General features: G+C 38.2%; 1 protein-coding gene and 1 long non-coding RNA gene across 7 annotated transcripts in view; one reads left to right on the top strand and one right to left on the bottom strand.

Annotated features, from left to right (window-relative positions):
* The window catches only part of synj1 (synaptojanin 1), a 34,652-nt gene that overhangs the window by 1,503 nt on the left and 15,132 nt on the right, over positions 1–18,017 (top strand). For 4 of the 6 annotated variants that reach the window (XM_017308602.1, XM_008427244.1, XM_008427247.1 and 1 more), the window contains exons 2-24: positions 529–688; positions 885–971; positions 1,256–1,523; positions 1,664–1,889; positions 2,384–2,467; positions 5,954–6,015; positions 9,158–9,254; positions 9,752–9,927; positions 11,039–11,120; positions 11,215–11,367; positions 12,561–12,726; positions 13,494–13,517; positions 13,974–14,165; positions 14,609–14,693; positions 15,130–15,270; positions 15,358–15,550; positions 15,626–15,784; positions 16,147–16,303; positions 16,479–16,605; positions 16,705–16,917; positions 17,005–17,083; positions 17,162–17,327; positions 17,408–17,590. In XM_017308602.1, the coding sequence (XP_017164091.1) occupies positions 565–688; positions 885–971; positions 1,256–1,523; positions 1,664–1,889; positions 2,384–2,467; positions 5,954–6,015; positions 9,158–9,254; positions 9,752–9,927; positions 11,039–11,120; positions 11,215–11,367; positions 12,561–12,726; positions 13,494–13,517; positions 13,974–14,165; positions 14,609–14,693; positions 15,130–15,270; positions 15,358–15,550; positions 15,626–15,784; positions 16,147–16,303; positions 16,479–16,605; positions 16,705–16,917; positions 17,005–17,083; positions 17,162–17,327; positions 17,408–17,590 (3,244 nt within the window). In that variant the 5' untranslated portion in view covers positions 529–564. The remainder of the gene's footprint in view (positions 1–528; positions 689–884; positions 972–1,255; positions 1,524–1,663; positions 1,890–2,383; positions 2,468–5,953; positions 6,016–9,157; positions 9,255–9,751; positions 9,928–11,038; positions 11,121–11,214; positions 11,368–12,560; positions 12,727–13,493; positions 13,518–13,973; positions 14,166–14,608; positions 14,694–15,129; positions 15,271–15,357; positions 15,551–15,625; positions 15,785–16,146; positions 16,304–16,478; positions 16,606–16,704; positions 16,918–17,004; positions 17,084–17,161; positions 17,328–17,407; positions 17,591–18,017) is intronic. The other 2 variants (XM_008427240.1, XM_008427242.1) reach the window with 2 other exon arrangements.
* On the bottom strand, positions 5,122–17,202 carry LOC103475540 (uncharacterized). The gene is made up of 2 exons (XR_535341.1): positions 17,142–17,202; positions 5,122–5,268 (listed from the first exon to the last, which is right to left on the bottom strand). It is a non-coding gene; the product is annotated as an uncharacterized LOC103475540 (long non-coding RNA).

An 18,017-nucleotide genomic window follows, 5' to 3' on the forward strand; every position in this document is an offset into this window, starting at 1 on the left:
AATGGAGGAATTGCATCACAGATGTGCAGCTGAAACATCTGCTGCATTCTGCAGTGCTATCATGCCAAAATGACCCAAAATCTCCATGTGTCTCTGACACCTTGCTGAATTAAGGCAGTTTTGAACCTCAAAGTGTGTCCAGCTTGGTACTAGATAGGCCTGGCAGTGGGTATATTTATGTGTTTAGAGATGCACCATTCAACTGAACTGACATCAAAATCAACCACTAAAAGACAGAAAAATGTAGCTTTTTTCTTTTGATTAAATACATCAAAAGTAAGTGCTTCCCATCCTCTTTAGTTTGTAAGTAAATTAATTAACGATTAACCTTTTCTAAATTAGTAAGAAATTTAAGAAAGGTTAGGTACATATGCTTAGGTGTATAAATAAGGATTAAAAAAAAGTAAGTATTTTCTGTTTTACTGTAAATAAAGATCCTACTGTTGAAGTTATTCAACAAAAAACTTAAAGCAAATGTATTTTTATGTCTTGTGATCACCGATTCTTATTTCTTTCCTTTGTTTCCAGGTACTAACATAGGATTTTTTTCATCTTGGATCAGCTATGGCCTTCAGCAAAGGATACCGTATTTACCACAAGCTGGATCCACCACCTTACAGTGTCATAGTGGAAACGAGGGCGAGGGAAGAATGCCTCATGTTTGAATCAGGAGCTGTTGCCGTTTTGTGTAAGCCATCTGTTTTTGATTGAGATATGATTGACACTATCTTTAGACTTCTCTTTCAAGCAGTGGCATTTGGAAGTATGACACAAGCGATTCATCCTAGAACATCTGGCTTTGGAAACACTGTCAACTACTTACAAATGATATATTTGAACAGGCTCTAATAATGTTTTCTTCTCACCCGTTTTGTCTCTTTTAGCGGCGGCGGAAAAGGATGCCATTAAAAGTACTTATACCAGGATCTTTGATGCGTATGGAATCCTTGGTGTTCTCCGGCTAAACCTGGGTAGGAAAGCAGAAAATGATTGTTCCCTAAATGGTTCCAGGCAGCCATGATGCTTCTCCTCTGGTTCGTGGCATGGTTGCTCCTTTGTCATAAGCTGCTTTCTTCCATCCTTCATATGACCTTGAAGGGTGTTGTTATCACAACAAGGAACCAGCAGCGTGAAAGATTAAAGCTCAGTCTTCTTGATGGCTGAGATCAGACTGGCTGCTGAATTCCTGTTACGCAGTAATGACATCAAAGTTCAGTTAACCATTTCTTGTACTTTTGATCCCTCAATTTTGCAGGGGACGCCATGCTGCACAGTCTCGTGGTTGTGACAGGATGCAGCTCTGTGGGGAAGGTGCAGGATTCAGAGGTCTTCAGGGTCACGCAGACAGACTTTATATCGCTGAAGAACGATCCAGGTGATGAGGACCGGATTTCCGAGGTGCGCAAGGTCCTAAACTCAGGACACTTCTACTTTGCCTGGTCTGCTACTGGAATCAGCATGGATCTGAGTCTCAATGCGCATCGCAGGATCCTAGAAGACACTACAGACAACCGCTTCTTTTGGTAGAGATGTCAACATTTCTCTGTTTAAAGTTTATAGAATAGTATTTAGGCGTGCATTTTTTTTTTTTTTTTTTTCAAAGATTGTGATCCGTTTTTGCTTCTTTTTAATTAGTCATCTTTCCCTCTTTGTAACCAAACAGGAACCAGTCTCTGCACTTGCACCTTAAACACTATGGAGTAAACTGTGATGACTGGCTGCTGAGGCTGATGTGTGGCGGCGTAGAGATCAGGACCATCTATGCCGGCCACAAACAGGCCAAGGCTTGCATCTTCTCTCGCCTCAGCTCGGAGCGAGCCGGCACGAGATTTAATGTGCGAGGAACCAACGATGACGGACAGGTGGCCAACTTTGTGGAGACTGAACAGGTTAGCCACGGCTTCAGTCTACAAGTTTCTTCTTTTCTCAAGTTATCACACAGATGGAAGGCAAAACATTTAACAATTTCAGTATGATTTAAATCTATTTTTGTCAGCAGTTTTACTTTGTACCCTTTAGTTTATGTTAAAAGCGTTTTTTGTTTTGTTTTGTTTATTTTTTGCAACCACTGCTGTTTTTTGAAATTTGAAACTTTGGACGAACTGAGTGAAGCCTCTAGTAATGCAGTCTTTGCGCACAGCTCTTACTGAGTCAGTCAATAAATATTATTGATAACATTAAATCTAAATTAAATTCAGGTATTCCATTTTGTAAATAAATAAATAAGTCAGCTTATAGATTGTCTTCCAAGTTATGTTGCTATTCATTCCAGTTTCAAAACATTTTTAAAAATGTATATTTATTCGTTTTCTAAGTGGTTTAATTGTGTAATTGCATTCATTCATAAAAAATCTAAGGATTTCTCTCGTTCTTTGCTTCAAAGGTTATCTTCCTAGATGATAAAGTCTCATCGTTCATCCAGATCCGAGGGTCCATTCCTCTTTTCTGGGAACAGCCAGGAATCCAGGTACAAATGGTATCAAATGCTGAAGTTTTAATGTAATGTAAGGAATTTATTCAAATTATAAAACATTTTGGATGGTTGAAGTTTTCTCGATTTTCTGGATGCTTAAGTCATAGGTAGGACTCAGTTAGGATTGTTTACTGTGGCAGTGTATGTTTGCTGTGTTTTTAACTAGTTGGCCTCTTCGTACCTCCTCTTTGCAACTTCATACCATTCTTCTTCCACTTCATATGTTATCTAACCTTTTCATAGCAATTATGACTTAAATAATTGCATAAAGTTTATTGTCCTTTGTCGTCAAATATTTTTAATAAATTTTGAAAACGTGTAATTTAATTTTGTTCATTTTTAAAAAAGCTTTTCTATTGCATCTAATCTCTTCTGACCCCAGTTTGGGCCTCTTCACTCTTATGATGTTTGACACATTATAACACTGAGATCAGTCCAGTATAATTGAGTGACTCTCTATTGGTTGAGGTTATTTAATGAACTCAAAAAACAAATTATGGGCTATTAAAGCTGGAAGAGAACATCTCTGACAGGTAAGAATGAACTCAAAGCTTCATTTCATACCTAATGAAATCCGTAATGAAGCAACCAAAGCTAAAGCTTCATTTTATGGTGAAGGGAGCAAAACGACAAGCGCCAGTCTATTATTACAACATAAAAGGGAAAAAAAGTCATCTTGTTTTCACAGTAGATTTTTTCATACCAGTTTTAACCCCTTTTTGTCGCTTTATTCAGAAAAAGTCCATTAAGGGTGTTTTGTTGCACCTCAATGAGAATCGACACCCTAATGGACTGGATGAAAACCCCCACCTGGTATAACCTTTTCCTTTTGTTTTGTTTTTTTTCCCTCCCATCTCTATTTATTTTCATTTTTGGGGTGGTGGGTGGGGGCTGGGAGCTCCGCTGCTGTTGCTGTTGCTTTATTACTGCAGATAAATCAATCCTCTGTGCAATGCCAGACTTGATTGGTGTAAAACAAAATAAGAAGTTTCATTATAATTTTTAAGTCTACCCTGCACCTGTCCAGGAAATGCCATTTTGATTACATCTGATATTCCCATTGTGTGCTCACAGCTGGCGAAACATCACTTGAGTTTGCCTGCTCCTGTTCTGACATTGTACAGACTGGTAATTTAGATAGGATGAGGGGGAGGTTAATGATAGTAATAGTGGTTGGTAAAGGGCTTTTTTCTGTTTTCCTCAGCTCCCAGACTTCTTGGGTCAGGTGAGAGAGCCTGATCTGAAAACATCCCCTAACCACTTTGTTTGATTTACTCTAATATTCCCAAAGCAGCTGGATACACGTTAACCTCTAACAACAATAATCTCCTAAAGACCTACATGACGCCAAGAGCATATTAGCCATCTATTCAGGCCAGTAGGTCTTTAGTTTTCTCAAAACACAGATTAGTGGGCTTGGGGTTGTTTTCAGACACAAGTGTAGTTCTCCTGCTTTGACGCACCTTCTTAGCTCTCAGTCCCCTTCTACCAGTTGTGGCTTGTAGGCTCGCCTCTCCATACGCTCAAGTACTTCCTGAGCAGGATGTGTTATGTTAGTTTCATTTAAAAGAGAAGTTTTTCTAATGCAAATGAGCCTATATATAATTAGCACAAGTGCAATACAAAGAACACCTGCTGAGAGAGATAGTCAGTGGTAGAAGTTGAAAGTCTTTCATTGTTTTATTTTGAAAAGAGCTATTTACAGGTGCATCTGAGTAAATTAGGACATTGTCAAAAAGTATATTTAAGCATTTATTTCAGTTTTAGAAGGTCCTGGTTTATGGATTATGAAACTTGGATTCTAACCTAGCAGTTGTGGCTTAGTGAAATGCTCCTGTTGCTTGAATTACTGCGTCAGTGCCACATAGCGTTGGAGACAATCAGCTTGTGGTGCTGCTAAGTTGTTAAGAAAGCCCGAGCACCTTTAAAAATGACCTTCAGTTCATCTGCAGTGTTATATCTCATGTCTTTTATCTTATAATACTCCACAGATTCTTTATTGTGGTTTGGTTTAGGTCAGTTTTGCTGGTCAATCAACCAAAATTTAGAAGTACCCAAGTTCTTTCTTATTTTTCTGTACAAAAAAGAATTAAATGCTGCAGGAATCCCTTTTTCTACAACACTTTTTCCTTCCACTCAACTTTCTACTAATATGGATGGATACTGCACTTTGTGAACAATCAACATCTTTAAAACCCCTTAACTGTCACCCCCAAAACACTTACTGGTAGGTCAATGGGTTAATGACGACTCTGTTGTCCTCACAACAGTTAAAGGGTTTTAACATTTTGCAGTTTGACATCTATGTAGAGGGTACTTGCCTTTGGGTTAGGGTAGGAGAAGACTATAAAGTCTTCCCCATGATTGTGTTGGCTATAACAGAACATTTCCAGTTTTTGAAAATACTTTAAATGGAATATTCATTTTTTAAGGTCCTCAGTTGTCATCCTTTGTGCAGTAATTCTACATACTATGAAATGAAAATTTTCAATTATTTTGTAATTTACTGAGCTGCACCTGTATCTGTTCTCTGAAGCGAAATGACTCATACTGTGAAAGATGCATATATCCTTCGACTATAACAATCAGACAATCCTTTTTTTAAATCTAGATACCAAAAGGTTTTTAGATCATGTATAGATTTAGTACTTGAAAATGTTGATTTTATTGTTCTTGACCAGTCTACCACAGTGTTCTGGCACACACTGACTGTGTTTTAGTCTAAGCTGTTCCACTGCAACCTGAGTAGTTTCAGATGTCATCTCAAGAAGTTATAAAAAATGCAGAGGCTGGACCTGCATGACAGAGGAGAAAGAAAAGAAGTCACAATGGCCGCAGTACAGTTTACCCCCAGTATAGTTTATACAGGCCCTGTCAAAAACAGATCTATGCAAGCAAATCATAAACAGAGCAAACAGTAAAAACTCTCTCTAGCCATCACCCTACAAGCTGATCACAAACAGAAGTCAAGTGAAAGTAGGAAATGCTTTTCTGTTGGCAAATATTTTTAAAAGGGAACAGCAACGTGACAATGAGGAACAGACTTCCTTGTTGCGGCCAGAGTGTTAGAATTATTCATTTCTCACTAAGCCTGAGTGGGAGTAATCATGCGTATCCAAGTTTACTTCCCTGATTCTGTGTCAATGCATGTATTAGATTTTTCGATGGAACAACCGGGCTGAAATCTGGGGAAGAAAGGTGTTGGAGAGATGACGAGATTCCTCTGTTGCTCAGTGTCTTTGTCTGCGTGAACAAATTTCCTCCATTCTGTCGCTGTGTTGCTCTTGTCCCACTCCATTCTCTCTCCGTATAAAATGAACCAAGGCCTCATCTGTCTATTTCAAGTGCACAAATGTCTGTTTCACTTTCTCAGGTTTTCTGGGAATCCACACAATGTTTACCCTATCTTTTTTTTTTTTTTTTTCTGTTTTCTTTTTTGTACTTTACCAAAGTAGGACACTGTGGGTTGTGTCTTTGCAGGTGGGGTCCCATCGTGTCAAACTCTCAAGGGGATTTGAGGCAAATGCACCAGCTTTTGAAAGGTAATTAAAGTGGATATTTTATGAGTGACTTCAGCTGCACTTCTCTTCTGCTGTACTTGATTCCAGCTGATTGATAGCCTTCTGAAAATCTCTTTGTCTCCTGGTTAAGAGTAGCTAAGGCTTGAGAACAGGAGATGATTAAGACTGAAACACTAATATTGTTGCTGGGAACATCAAGGACACATTAATAGCTCTTCATCAACAATATCCTACCAAATATACAGTATTTTTGATTTAACATGGACATTGTCAAACATCATGGGAGATGCTTTTGATTCTGTCTAATATTTGTCCCTATATATGCTACTCTGTCTTCAGGTGACAGAGTAACATTTGCATTTGGAAGAGTTCCATTTCTGAAATTGTTTTCAGTTTCTTCATTAAATAAATCCCCTCAACAGTTTGAATCCATTGGTCCAAAATTGCTGGATTTACATAGTTCCACTTCCGTTTCCAGGCAACACCAAGATGCAAATCACATTTGGAAACAAATTATGATCCAGGATTTTTGGCATCAATCGTTACACTTTTTTTTCAACTTGGACAGCTCAGTTGTTATACCATACCCCTCATTTTCTACTATATCTTTTAGCTAATAGACATTTTTTCACGTTTCCAACCCTCAGTGGAAATGTCAAAGACATGGTTTCTGCACGTCTTTGCAGAAACCCTGCAGGGTTTTCCATCACATTTAAAAAAAAATGTCCTTTAGTTGTGTCTTAAATTAGTACCCTTATTACTTTTCTAAATGTATTCCTTTTCATACAATTAGATTTTTTTGTTTTGAGACAAGTGCTGACAACTATCACGCAATGTGTGTTGAACTTCAGGCCTAGGAATTACAATGCCACAATAGATGCAGAGCAGGAGCCTCTTGCTTAATGTTCAGCCTTCCTCACAAACAAATCTGTGGGTTTATTGTAGCTAAGTGAATTGAAATAAAAACATATTTGTTACCTTACCATTCCTAGCTCCTTTAGAAGTGTGTGGCATTAACTAAATTTGTCTTGAGAAACAGATTTCAGTAGTTGGCTTTAACTTTATATCAATAACATTTCAGGTACTTATTGTATTATGTTGCTGTATAAAAGGCAAAGTTAAGAAACTTCCTAACTCAAATAACTCTCATAACAAAGCCAACAGTGACCAAGATAAATTAAAGAAGCATAGTTTAATCTAAGTAACTTAGGTTAAATAATGAAATTACTGAAGTTTTTATGTAGGCCTTTAATTTTGAAAGGAAATGTTATTTTAAAAGTTATCTAAATATTTGTAAATATAACCAGCTGAAACATGCAGAAGCTCTAAAGACAGCTTCAGCCCCTCTTAGCTTCTCATCGGTTTTACCATAGTTATATTATCATTTGTCAGTGTTTTATTTGAATCTATAATACCTTCAACAATTTTATCCAACTTAAAGAACTTTTTGCTTGAAATATTATCTCTACATAATTTTTTTTTTTTTTTAAATCGACTCCTCCGTTATCTGCAGGTTCGGGACTACGTTAGGAAAAATGTAGTGGATTTTGGAACTTTAAAGAAACATGAAACCCTGGAGGAAATAAATAAATTTGATCCTATCAATCAAGGGGCAGTGTCATACTTCTATAAGATCTTTAATAGCTTACCTGTAGACACAACCAGGATAAAGAAAGCATGGGAGGATGAGTTAGAGCAGCAGTTATCTGATGAAGTATGGGAGGAGTGTTTGAAAAGTATACAAGACTGCTCAGTCAATGCTAGACACAATCTCATACAGTTCAAAACWATACATAGACTCCATTATTCGAGGGAGAAACTGAGCACTTTCTTTACAAGCGTGTCTCCAATTTGTAATCGTTGTCAGGCTGCTATTGCTAACTTGACACACTCCTTCTGGTCATGTGTTCAGCTTCGCTCACTTTGGGAGAACATTTTTCACTTTTTTTCGACAGCTTTTGGAAAACAATGGGACCCAGAACCACTTATTGCCATCATCGGGATCTCCAGCCACTAAACATGAGAAAATTGCTGTCTTATTTGGTACAGTGATTGTTAAAAGGTTGATTTTGAGATTTTGGAAAAAGGACTCTGTGCCCACATTTGATCTATGGTTGGGGGGACTAGCAAATACTCTGCATCTGGAAAGACTGAGATATTGCAATGAAGATAGAGTCAGTGTGTTTGAGAAAATATGGGGCCCTGTACTAAAATTCCTTCAATGAAAGACTGTTAATGACATTGTTTAGCAGCGTGTGTAACCGTCATTTTTATGTATTTATTTATTTAATTTTATTTTGTATGCTTATTGAATTATTTGGATCAATTTGTGGTGTATTCATCATATTGTCTTGACTATGTAAGTGTTTTCTGATGTGCCGATTTGGTGCGGGTGGGGGATGGGTGGAAATCTGATCTGTTATGTTAATGTTTGTATGTCAATTTGGAAAAATTCAATAAAAAAAAAAAAATTGACTTCTTTTCTGGCTTTAAATGGCCAGGGATTCTTGCCTTTTCCAGTATACTTTAGAAATCTGATGGTGATAAATGCACTTATTACTTACACTTCGGTTGTTTTGTGACTGGGGGTGTGAACCAGGCCTTCCTGGTTCACACCAGTTTAAAATCTGTACCACACCCAAATAGTACTGGAACCCTCCTTATCAATCCACAGCAGCCACTTTTGTAACTGTGTTTTTCCAGAACTTAATTGATTGTACAAGGCTAGCACATAATTCTGCCATTAATTATAGATTAAACAATGAGGAATATGGCCAACTTCCAATCTTCTGTTTTTGTTCTGCAGATGTTAACCAACTTTTCTTTCTGTTCCTTTTAATTTGCTTATTGCATCATTTTGGGTCCCTCTGCCATTTTTAACACCTCAGTGATGCAGAGTACAGCTGCTTCCTTGACTAGCAAGTCACACACTGAAAAGTGTTAATGTCTTGGTCTGGTAGCTCTTTGAACAGTTATACTGTTTGCAGTTTTAAATCTAATTATATTTATTGGTATTATTCAATGTTTTGTTGTTGCGTCATGTTCAAACTAACCTAAAATCTAGCTACAGCGCATTTACTTAAAGATAATTATGATTATTGCTATCAACTTTGTAACCACTTGTATTTTATAAATGCTCTATATGCCTGAATCTGTTTTGCAGACACTTCACTGCACTGCGAAGGTTGTATGGGAAACAGGTGATCATCAACTTGCTTGGAAGCAAAGAAGGGGAACATATGCTCAGCAAAGCATTTCAGGTGGGATTTAACTGTCTTTTGTTTTTACTAAAGGATTTCTATCTGATGCAGACAACAACACAGGATTTCAGTGAAACAGTTGAAGATGTGTCGAAAGAGGCCTATTACTGCACATTGCTTTGTGTAAGCTTGCAAAATATTGAACTGTTCCTGCCTCTGCAGAGCGGAGGATTTTGCTCAACACAGAATGTGTCACTTCCTGCTCGGTTTTTGCCTAGTCAGTTAGCAAAAGGAAAAGTAAAATAAAAAAAAACTTTAAGATCTTCAACATTTTCAAATTAAGAAGCAAATGTGACAGCATTACAAGCTTGAAATGAGCTTGACCCTTTTTTTATAAGCACGTTGCCGTAAAAGCTTTCCTATGGATCAAAAAAACTTAGTTTGCATAATGAATGGAAACTGCTGTATGTTTACAGGCCACACAACTGCACATTATACATCTTTGGATTATATTTAAATATTAACAAATATATTATCTTCCCCTTTCTCTCCCTCAGAGTCACCTGAAGGCTTCAGAACATGCCGCAGCAGTGAGAATGGTTAACTTTGACTATCATCAAAATGTGCGGGGTGGCAAGACCGATAAACTCAGCAGTGTTCTGAAACCACTACTGAGTAAATTCATAGACGAGTGTGGGTTCTTCTACTACTCTGGGGAAAAAGGCATTGTAAGGTGCAAAAGTCTTTCCTTATTGTACAGATTTGTATATCTTTTCCTGATCTGTTTCTTACAGTTCAAGTACCAGTATAACAGGTATTTTTTTCAACCATGCTCACACATTCCTCATCTTGTTAGTTGTCGCTATCGCATCTAAAAGAATGTAGGTTTCCCTCTTTGGAGCTCTGAGTTTACAAAACCTTTCTTTTGAAACTCTGTTATCAGGGTTTCTTAAAGGTTGCACCGCTTGGCCTTGCATGTCACATCTGCTCTTTAAGATTATGTCCACCCTTTTTTGGAATAATATCTCCTCATGTCTCTTTGCCCAGTCACCCTTTCTTTTGAATAATTTGACTCAAATTGTTACAACTTCTATTATTTAATAGACATAGTCATTGTCTTGTTGGAACATACTATTTGCTAATTAATCCTTCGTTGGCAACACAGTTACTTGACTCTATCCAGTTGTTTGCAGACCATCCATTAGAGGGCACCTCTGAGCTCATGGTCCATGGATGTCATTGCTGTGTTATCCAGCAGCTGAAACATTTATCCAAGTGATCAATAATCTCCATGGGCCTTCAGTGCAACTGTCAAAAACAATTTTTTCCAGATCTTTCCAAAAGTACTTGAACTCTTTCTAGTCATAGTACAAAGACAATGCCCAACTTCATTTGATGGAACAAAGTAAAGTGGTGCATATCTCTGAAGGAACATAATACATATTTTCTTGACTTTTTGAATTTATTTTGGAATGAAAAATGTCAATTTTTTATTAGCCATCTTTACTCTGATACAGCTTAGTGAACAATTGCCATCAGAAAGCACCTAATCAGTGTATAGACTTCACCTATGCTCAATTTAATCTTTGTGTAAATACAGACATTCTGTAAGTACCTCAGGTCTTTCCAGTTATGAAAGTGGGAAATTAAGTATCACAGGTTTGATTGGGAGGCATTTAATAGAGAAGTCTAAATCTATAGCATTAGACATTTATTCTCTAATGACTTGCAAGTTAAAAAAAAAATGAAAGGAACTACAAAAATGATAAGTCGGGTTCCATCAAATGTTAAATTATTTGCATTTTGCAGTTGTATAAATCAGATTTTTATTTTTATTTTTTCAGGACTCAGGGAGGGACCATCAGGAGTAACTGCCTGGACTGTTTGGATAGAACCAACAGTGTTCAAGCCTTCTTTGCACTTGAGGTTTGTGTCCAGCTTGGCGTACATTAATGCCTGAAGTTGAAAGACTTTATAGATTTGTCTTTTATTCAAATTCCCTTTGGCTCCTTTCATTCAGATGTTGCCCAGACAGTTAGAACAAATGGGTTTGACAGAGAAACCACAGCTGGTGGCCCGGTTCCAGGAGGTTTTCAGGACCATGTGGTCTGCTAACGGAGACTCCGTCAGTAAGATTTATGCAGGAACCGGAGCTCTGGATGGGAAGGCCAAGGTATGTAATGAAACAATTTAATTCTTGGGTATAACGAGAAGTTTTCAATTGTTTAGGTATTTTATAATGCAGGTTAGCAACACTGCGTTTTATGGAGTCCAAAGGTAATCCACTTTCACAGATTCTGCTCCAATGTGTGATGTAGTGTTACCCAAGTAGTTTTTGCAGGCTAATGATATGTGACTGTAAATGATGTTATCCAGGACTTTAACACTATTTTAAAGATTCTGAAGAAGCATTTAAAAAAATTATTGTACCATTTTCAAGTCTGAATACATCTGATAAATGCACACACATGAAAAGTATAAAAAATATCAATTTATCTTATTTTTTTTAGCTTTTATACCCTCCTAGATTAGGGCTTTTATGCTGAACCCATGGCTCTTTACCTGGCTCCAGTTTAGATTCCAAACAATGAATTGACTGTCTTGCATGAGCACAATCAGGATATCAATAATTTCTTTATTGCTTTAAATATATTCAGCCATCACCTCTTAGACACTAATTCATAAACTGCAATTTTCTGTAAGAATGCAAGGTAATGATTGCATTATAACAGTTGCATGAATATTTAATCCTCTGTGTAGAAATTGTACCCTTCTTTTCTTTAATTATGTGCATTATGTCTTTTGGCTAACCTGTGGACCTCTCCACCTGTGTGGTAAGTTATTAGGATGGTTGGTGTTGTCTTTAAGCTATGGGTCTATTTCTGGTGTCCTGTGTATATCATTGTCTGATGGTTTCATATAAATGAGAATGGAGTTTGGGATAGGTGACAAATCTTGTTTACTTCTCCTTCTGAAAATATACGCTCTCATTAAACTTTCCTCTCACTGTGAGCAGCAATTCAAATATAAGAGAAACAAAAAGGGGATAAAACTACTTTAATTTCTTTTACTTGTAGCAATTACACTTATACTTATATCTTCCATTGAAATGCAAAGTCTTTCTTTGAATTTAGAGAAATCTGTCCAGATTGCCACCTAGTGGTCATTAATTAAATCTTAAACGTGTCCATAAATTAATTGAAATCCACCACTGAGAGCTTCAAATCTGACAGATCTCTCTAGAATCTTCCTCCTTGTCCTTTTTTCCCCATCCCGCAGTGGTGAAAAATGTACATTTTTAACCAATACTTCTTGTCTGTGCCTTTTTAAGTGGTTGGATGCTAAAAATATATTCTTTTCTTGTAGGCTGGAAAGCTCAAAGATGGCGCTCGCTCTGTGACACGGACCATCCAGAACAACTTCTTCGACAGCTCCAAGCAGGAGGCGATAGACATCTTGAGGCTGGGATCCACGCTTAACAGTGATTTAGCAGACAAAGCGCGAGCCTTGCTCACCACTTCCAGTCTTTACGGTAATTTTCTACAACACGATGGAAGTGCCTTATTATTTGGTGGAACATTTGTGGAAACAATGAGCTGCACTTTGCTTAAACCTTTGTAACATAAAAAAAACAACATTTTGAGCAATGTTAGACACAAAAAACAATGCAAAGAAAGAATACAATGTAATTAGTATCCTCTTCTTTTAATGTTTTCTTACACCACCCTCCACATTTGTTGGCTCATCTGGCTAGCTTTATAAAAAGCCTTAAAATAAATCTGTCTTTATTGCTCTTAAATAATCTCACAAATACTTTCACTTGAGGACATTGATTCAGTGATGAAAAAAATCTGGCATTGTCACTGGTTGCCACACTTATTGGCATCCCAGCTGTTAATGTTTTTAATCTACCTCTTTTGCCAATAGCACAACACTTAGTCATGCCTTATAACAATTCAGATGGTTGGATTAGAGGCGAGGAGTCTTAAAGATTCCTCTCTGCACAATTCCTCTTTTTAAACTCAGTTGTTTTTCTGGGCACTGAGTAATTTCTGCATTGTTTGGGTCATGTATTTTAAACCATTGTTGACCTGATTCATTTTTCTTCATACCAACTAGTTGTCATGAAGACAATATTTAATGGTTGCTATGGAGACATAGGCTTCCCAGCAGTACTAAAGAAACCTTGTGAATTTTGAAGGGAGCCCTGACTCGACTGAATATTTACCGGCCATTATCTGTTGAAGGGATGCTAACCTCCAACTTTCTTCCTTCTCTCCCATTTGCAAACAATCTTAGTCACTGAGCCTGTCTTACAATCAGGTATAGTAACTGATGGAATGCAAGCAACAGATAGATATGTTTTCCTGCCCTGTCATATAGTTGTTTTGTCTTTTTTTTTTTTCTCTCTATTGGTTGTGGTCTATTCCACTGTCTGTTTTATTAGATAGTTACAGCAATGATTAAACTAAAGTGGACTAGATATTTTTTTGCAGTGATGTTTCAACATAAGTTTTCAGTAGGTACTTACAGACAGCTATAAACCACTACCAAGGTTTGCTTTGTGAATGTTTTCAGTGAAGTGATCACAGCTAAAGTCATCCTCCCATAACCTTTGTTTTTAAACATTCTAGTGAATTTCCTCTGTTGTGTTTTGAATATAATCCCTTTCTTCATCAGTATTTTCCCCTTCTTTGTTTCATCTTCCACCCAAACCTCCTCTCTGACGTGCACGTTCCCATGTTTTGGCATCTAATCCGCACCTCCTTTCCTTTGCAGCCTCTCCAAGAGTGTTGCTAGGAATGTGTCAGAGTCACCATAAATACACAAAGCCCAAGCAAATCCGGGTCTGTGTCGGCACATGGAACGTCAACGGGGGCAAGCAGTTTCGCAGCATCGCATTTCGCAACCAGACACTGAACGACTGGCTGCTGGATGCTCCAAAAAAGGCAGGACATCCCGAGTTCCAGGGTATGTTTCTATTAATGTGTCTACAGTCATTTCTTGGTAATGGCCCCTTGAGTATGTATCCTATTTGTTTGGTTGAAGTAGGTGCTGTAAATATTCAAATGTTATTATTAAATAAAGACGTGTGTACACTAGATATTAAATCAGAAAGTGGACATTGGTGATCCAGTAACCAAATCAATCAATCCCTCCTTTTTAGTTTATAAGTCAGTACAGAAATGGTTACGTTTAAGATAAATCTATGACTATATTAGAAAGAGACAATTGATGAAATTGAAATAAATTGACAGAAATTACAGCTGATCTGTTTTCAGTAAATGTCCGTTGTGTTTAGCACAAACTTTATTTATTAGATCATTACCCTTTAACTGTTAAGGGGTTGAGTGATTGTGTTTTAAACAAACGCATTCACTGAACGACAAACATTTACTTTTGTTTCTTGACAGACAACAAAACCAACCCCATAGATATCTTTGCCATCGGCTTTGAAGAAATGGTTGAATTGAATGCTGGGAACATTGTCAGTGCCAGGTATGCGTTAAAGATTCTGCCAATCAATTAGTTAATAATGGACTCAATACATTTCAACTGTAATGTATTGAAATGTACAATGTATATTTCAGTATGTGACTGTTAGACACACCTTCAAACATTTTGCAGCTGTGTCTGCAGCAGGTGGTTCTATTCTCTTAGTTATTTGTAGAATCACCGTTTCTGCAGCCTCAGCTCCAAGTCTTTTGGGGTGTGTCTGTAACAGCTCAGCAATTACTTTGTGATTTGTCACATACCATCTCTTTAGAATACAGCACATTTCTTGTCTGAAATTGAAACATTACAAAATTTAAAATGGCTACAAACACTTGATGCTAAGACTACTTATGTTTAAATGGTATTTAACCTTAATAAACAGTAATATTGAGTTGATTTTATTTTAATGTTGGTGCTCTTCATCTCTTCTTTGTCTCAGCACTACTAACCAGAAACTGTGGGCTGCTGAGCTCCAGAAAAACATTTCAAGGGACCACAAGTATGTGCTGCTTGCTTCTGAGCAGCTGGTGGGAGTGTGCCTGTTTGTTTTCATCCGTCCTCAGCACGCACCCTTCATTAGGTAAAAACGGTGCAGATTCTGATCAGAAACACTTAGTGACAATGAGTATTAAGAAAACCCTTGCAAGTTTTTCGTTCTTTGTTACAGGGATGTTGCTGTAGATACAGTGAAAACCGGAATGGGCGGGGCCACCGGTAATAAGGGAGGTGTCGCCATCCGCCTGCTGTTCCACACCACCAGCATCTGCTTCGTCTGCTCCCACTTCGCTGCCGGCCAGTCTCAGGTTAAAGAGAGGAATGACGACTACAATGAGATCACTCGCAGACTCAGTTTTCCAATGGTAATGGCAGTTCTGGTCACAAATAATGTATTTGGATTCAACCGCACTTGAGATTACATTTATGCTCTGCTGCAGGGTCGTCTGCTGTATTCGCACGATTACGTGTTCTGGTGCGGAGACTTCAACTACCGAATCAACCTGCCCAACGAGGAAGTGAAGGAGCTGATCAAGCAGCAGAACTGGGACGCTTTAACAGCTGGTGATCAGTTGTTGGAACAGAAGAACACAGGAATGGTATGATCTGTAGAACACATCTTCACTGCATTAGTATCATTTGTCACAATATGATGGTGTATTAAGACTGATTCAGAATAGATTTTCTATGCAAGTTCTGCACCGTATTGTAAGAGTTTAAAAGTGTTTATCCTTTTTTCCCTCAAGCAAATTTTTTGAAATAACTATGACCAGCTATTGCAGTTTTGTTGGATTATCCAAACTGGTTCAGTAACGTTACCTTACTTAGTAATCAATAATTTACTTTGTATATGCCAGTTAATGATTAATTGATTACTGAATTTGTTGACAGTTTCGCCAATAATCGATTAATCCGATTAATCATTACAGCCCTAGTGCAAACCTTCATATATCTTTTGCAGATCTTCCGAAGTTTCATTGAGGGGAACCTGGATTTTGCCCCCACCTACAAGTATGACCTCTTCTCAGAAGATTATGACACAAGCGAGAAGTGCCGCACACCAGCATGGACTGACCGCATACTTTGGAAAAGGAGAAAGTGGAACTTTAACAGAACAGGTGAGATGCAGGGCATCTTAAACCTAATCCTTGTAACCTTTTGACCAGAAAACAATGCAGTAATGCTTTACTGTTTTTTTGCATTTATAAACAAATATGTAAAGCTCTGAAGAATTGCATTTAGTCATTTGTTTTTTGTTGTTTTTTTTTTTTTTACTCTGTGGTTATTTTATAGCTGAGGAGATGAACGTTGTAGGTGCAGCCTCTACATCTGGAGATGCTGAGGATAGTCCAGAACAGGCCTGGAGCCCTGGGACTTTAAAGTACTACGGCAGGGCTGAGCTCAAGACCTCAGATCACAGGTAACCATCATGATATCTCTGTAATCCAAGATGATTAATGAGAGTTTAATAATACCAGTAATTCATGTCTCTTCCATGTTTTGTGATATTTCTCTTTAGGCCTGTGGTAGCAATAATAGATGTGGACATCCTGGAGGTGGACCCTGAGGAACGACACCAGGTCTACAAAGACGTTATTGCCCTGCAGGGGCCTCCAGATGGCACCATCTTGGTGTCCCTCTGCTCCTCAGGGCCTGATGACTATTTTAGTGATGAACTCATTGATGAGCTGCTTGATAAGTTTGCTAATTTTGGAGAAGTCATCCTCATCAGGTGAGGCTAACATGCAAGGACAGAGATCTGACTGTGTTCCACCTTCAGCCTCTTATTCTCAATTAATTGTGCAATTTTTCCATGCAGGTTTGTTGAGGAGAAAATGTGGGTAACCTTCTTGGAAGGTTACTCTGCTCTGGCTGCGCTCTCTCTCAGTGGTTCAACTGTAAGTTGGCTCCTATTCTAATTTGTCTGTATGAACCCCTCAGCCTTTTTCTGCTCACCTTGCTGGTATGTATTGCAGGTTCTGGACAAGGTGATTGACATCCGCCTGAGGAGTCCAGGGTGGATCAAGAGTCTGGAGGAGGAAATGAGTGTGGAAAGGATCTGCGGCAGCATTCCCACTTCAGCTAGTTCGACCTTGCTTGCTGAAGACGTGGACGTGGGTGATGAAGACTATGATATGGAAGGTCAGGAGTTGTCAACAAATTGTACTTATGTTAAGGTTTGTAGAAATTGTTTAACCATTCTTTCTTGTCTGCTGCTCCAGGTGATGTGGATGATGAGGTGGAAGACATCCTTCCCCAGCACCTGCAGCCTGGAGCAGGCTCTTCTTTTGGATCCTCACCTCTGCCGTCCCCACGCGGTAGTCCCTGTCCCTCTCCTACTCATGGAGAACCCGCTGCTCCAAATAGACCAAGTCGTGGACAACAACCCCCTCGACCATCACAAGGTAATGACATCACACAGCATAAATAAATTAGTGAACTACAGTCATGTTCCTCAAATCATCTGCACAGCTAGTAGTCTCCATCGGCTGGAATGTAAACTGTGATTTCGTTGTGTTTGTAATAAGTGGAAGCAGATTTAAGCCCAACGTCAGAGAGGAGAGAAACGGCAGGTAATTAAATGAGTGATAATGCAATCTGTGTTGGTTTCCACTTGTTTGTTTTAGAATAGTGTTTCCCTCTGAGGCACAGTTTGCTGTGTGATGTTGATGTACGCTGTGTACATTTTGCTTTGATCAAATCAGAATGGTAAACAATAGGGCAAAAAATGGACACAAACCATAAGGTGTTTCTATAAGGTGTTTCAGGATTGTGTCATGTTTTATATGATATCTGCTTAAGACCCCTTTACCCTGAATTAGGACTGGCCTA

This window comes from Poecilia reticulata, linkage group LG14 (genome assembly GCF_000633615.1).
Source record: "Poecilia reticulata strain Guanapo linkage group LG14, Guppy_female_1.0+MT, whole genome shotgun sequence".
Taxonomy (NCBI): domain Eukaryota; kingdom Metazoa; phylum Chordata; class Actinopteri; order Cyprinodontiformes; family Poeciliidae; genus Poecilia; species Poecilia reticulata.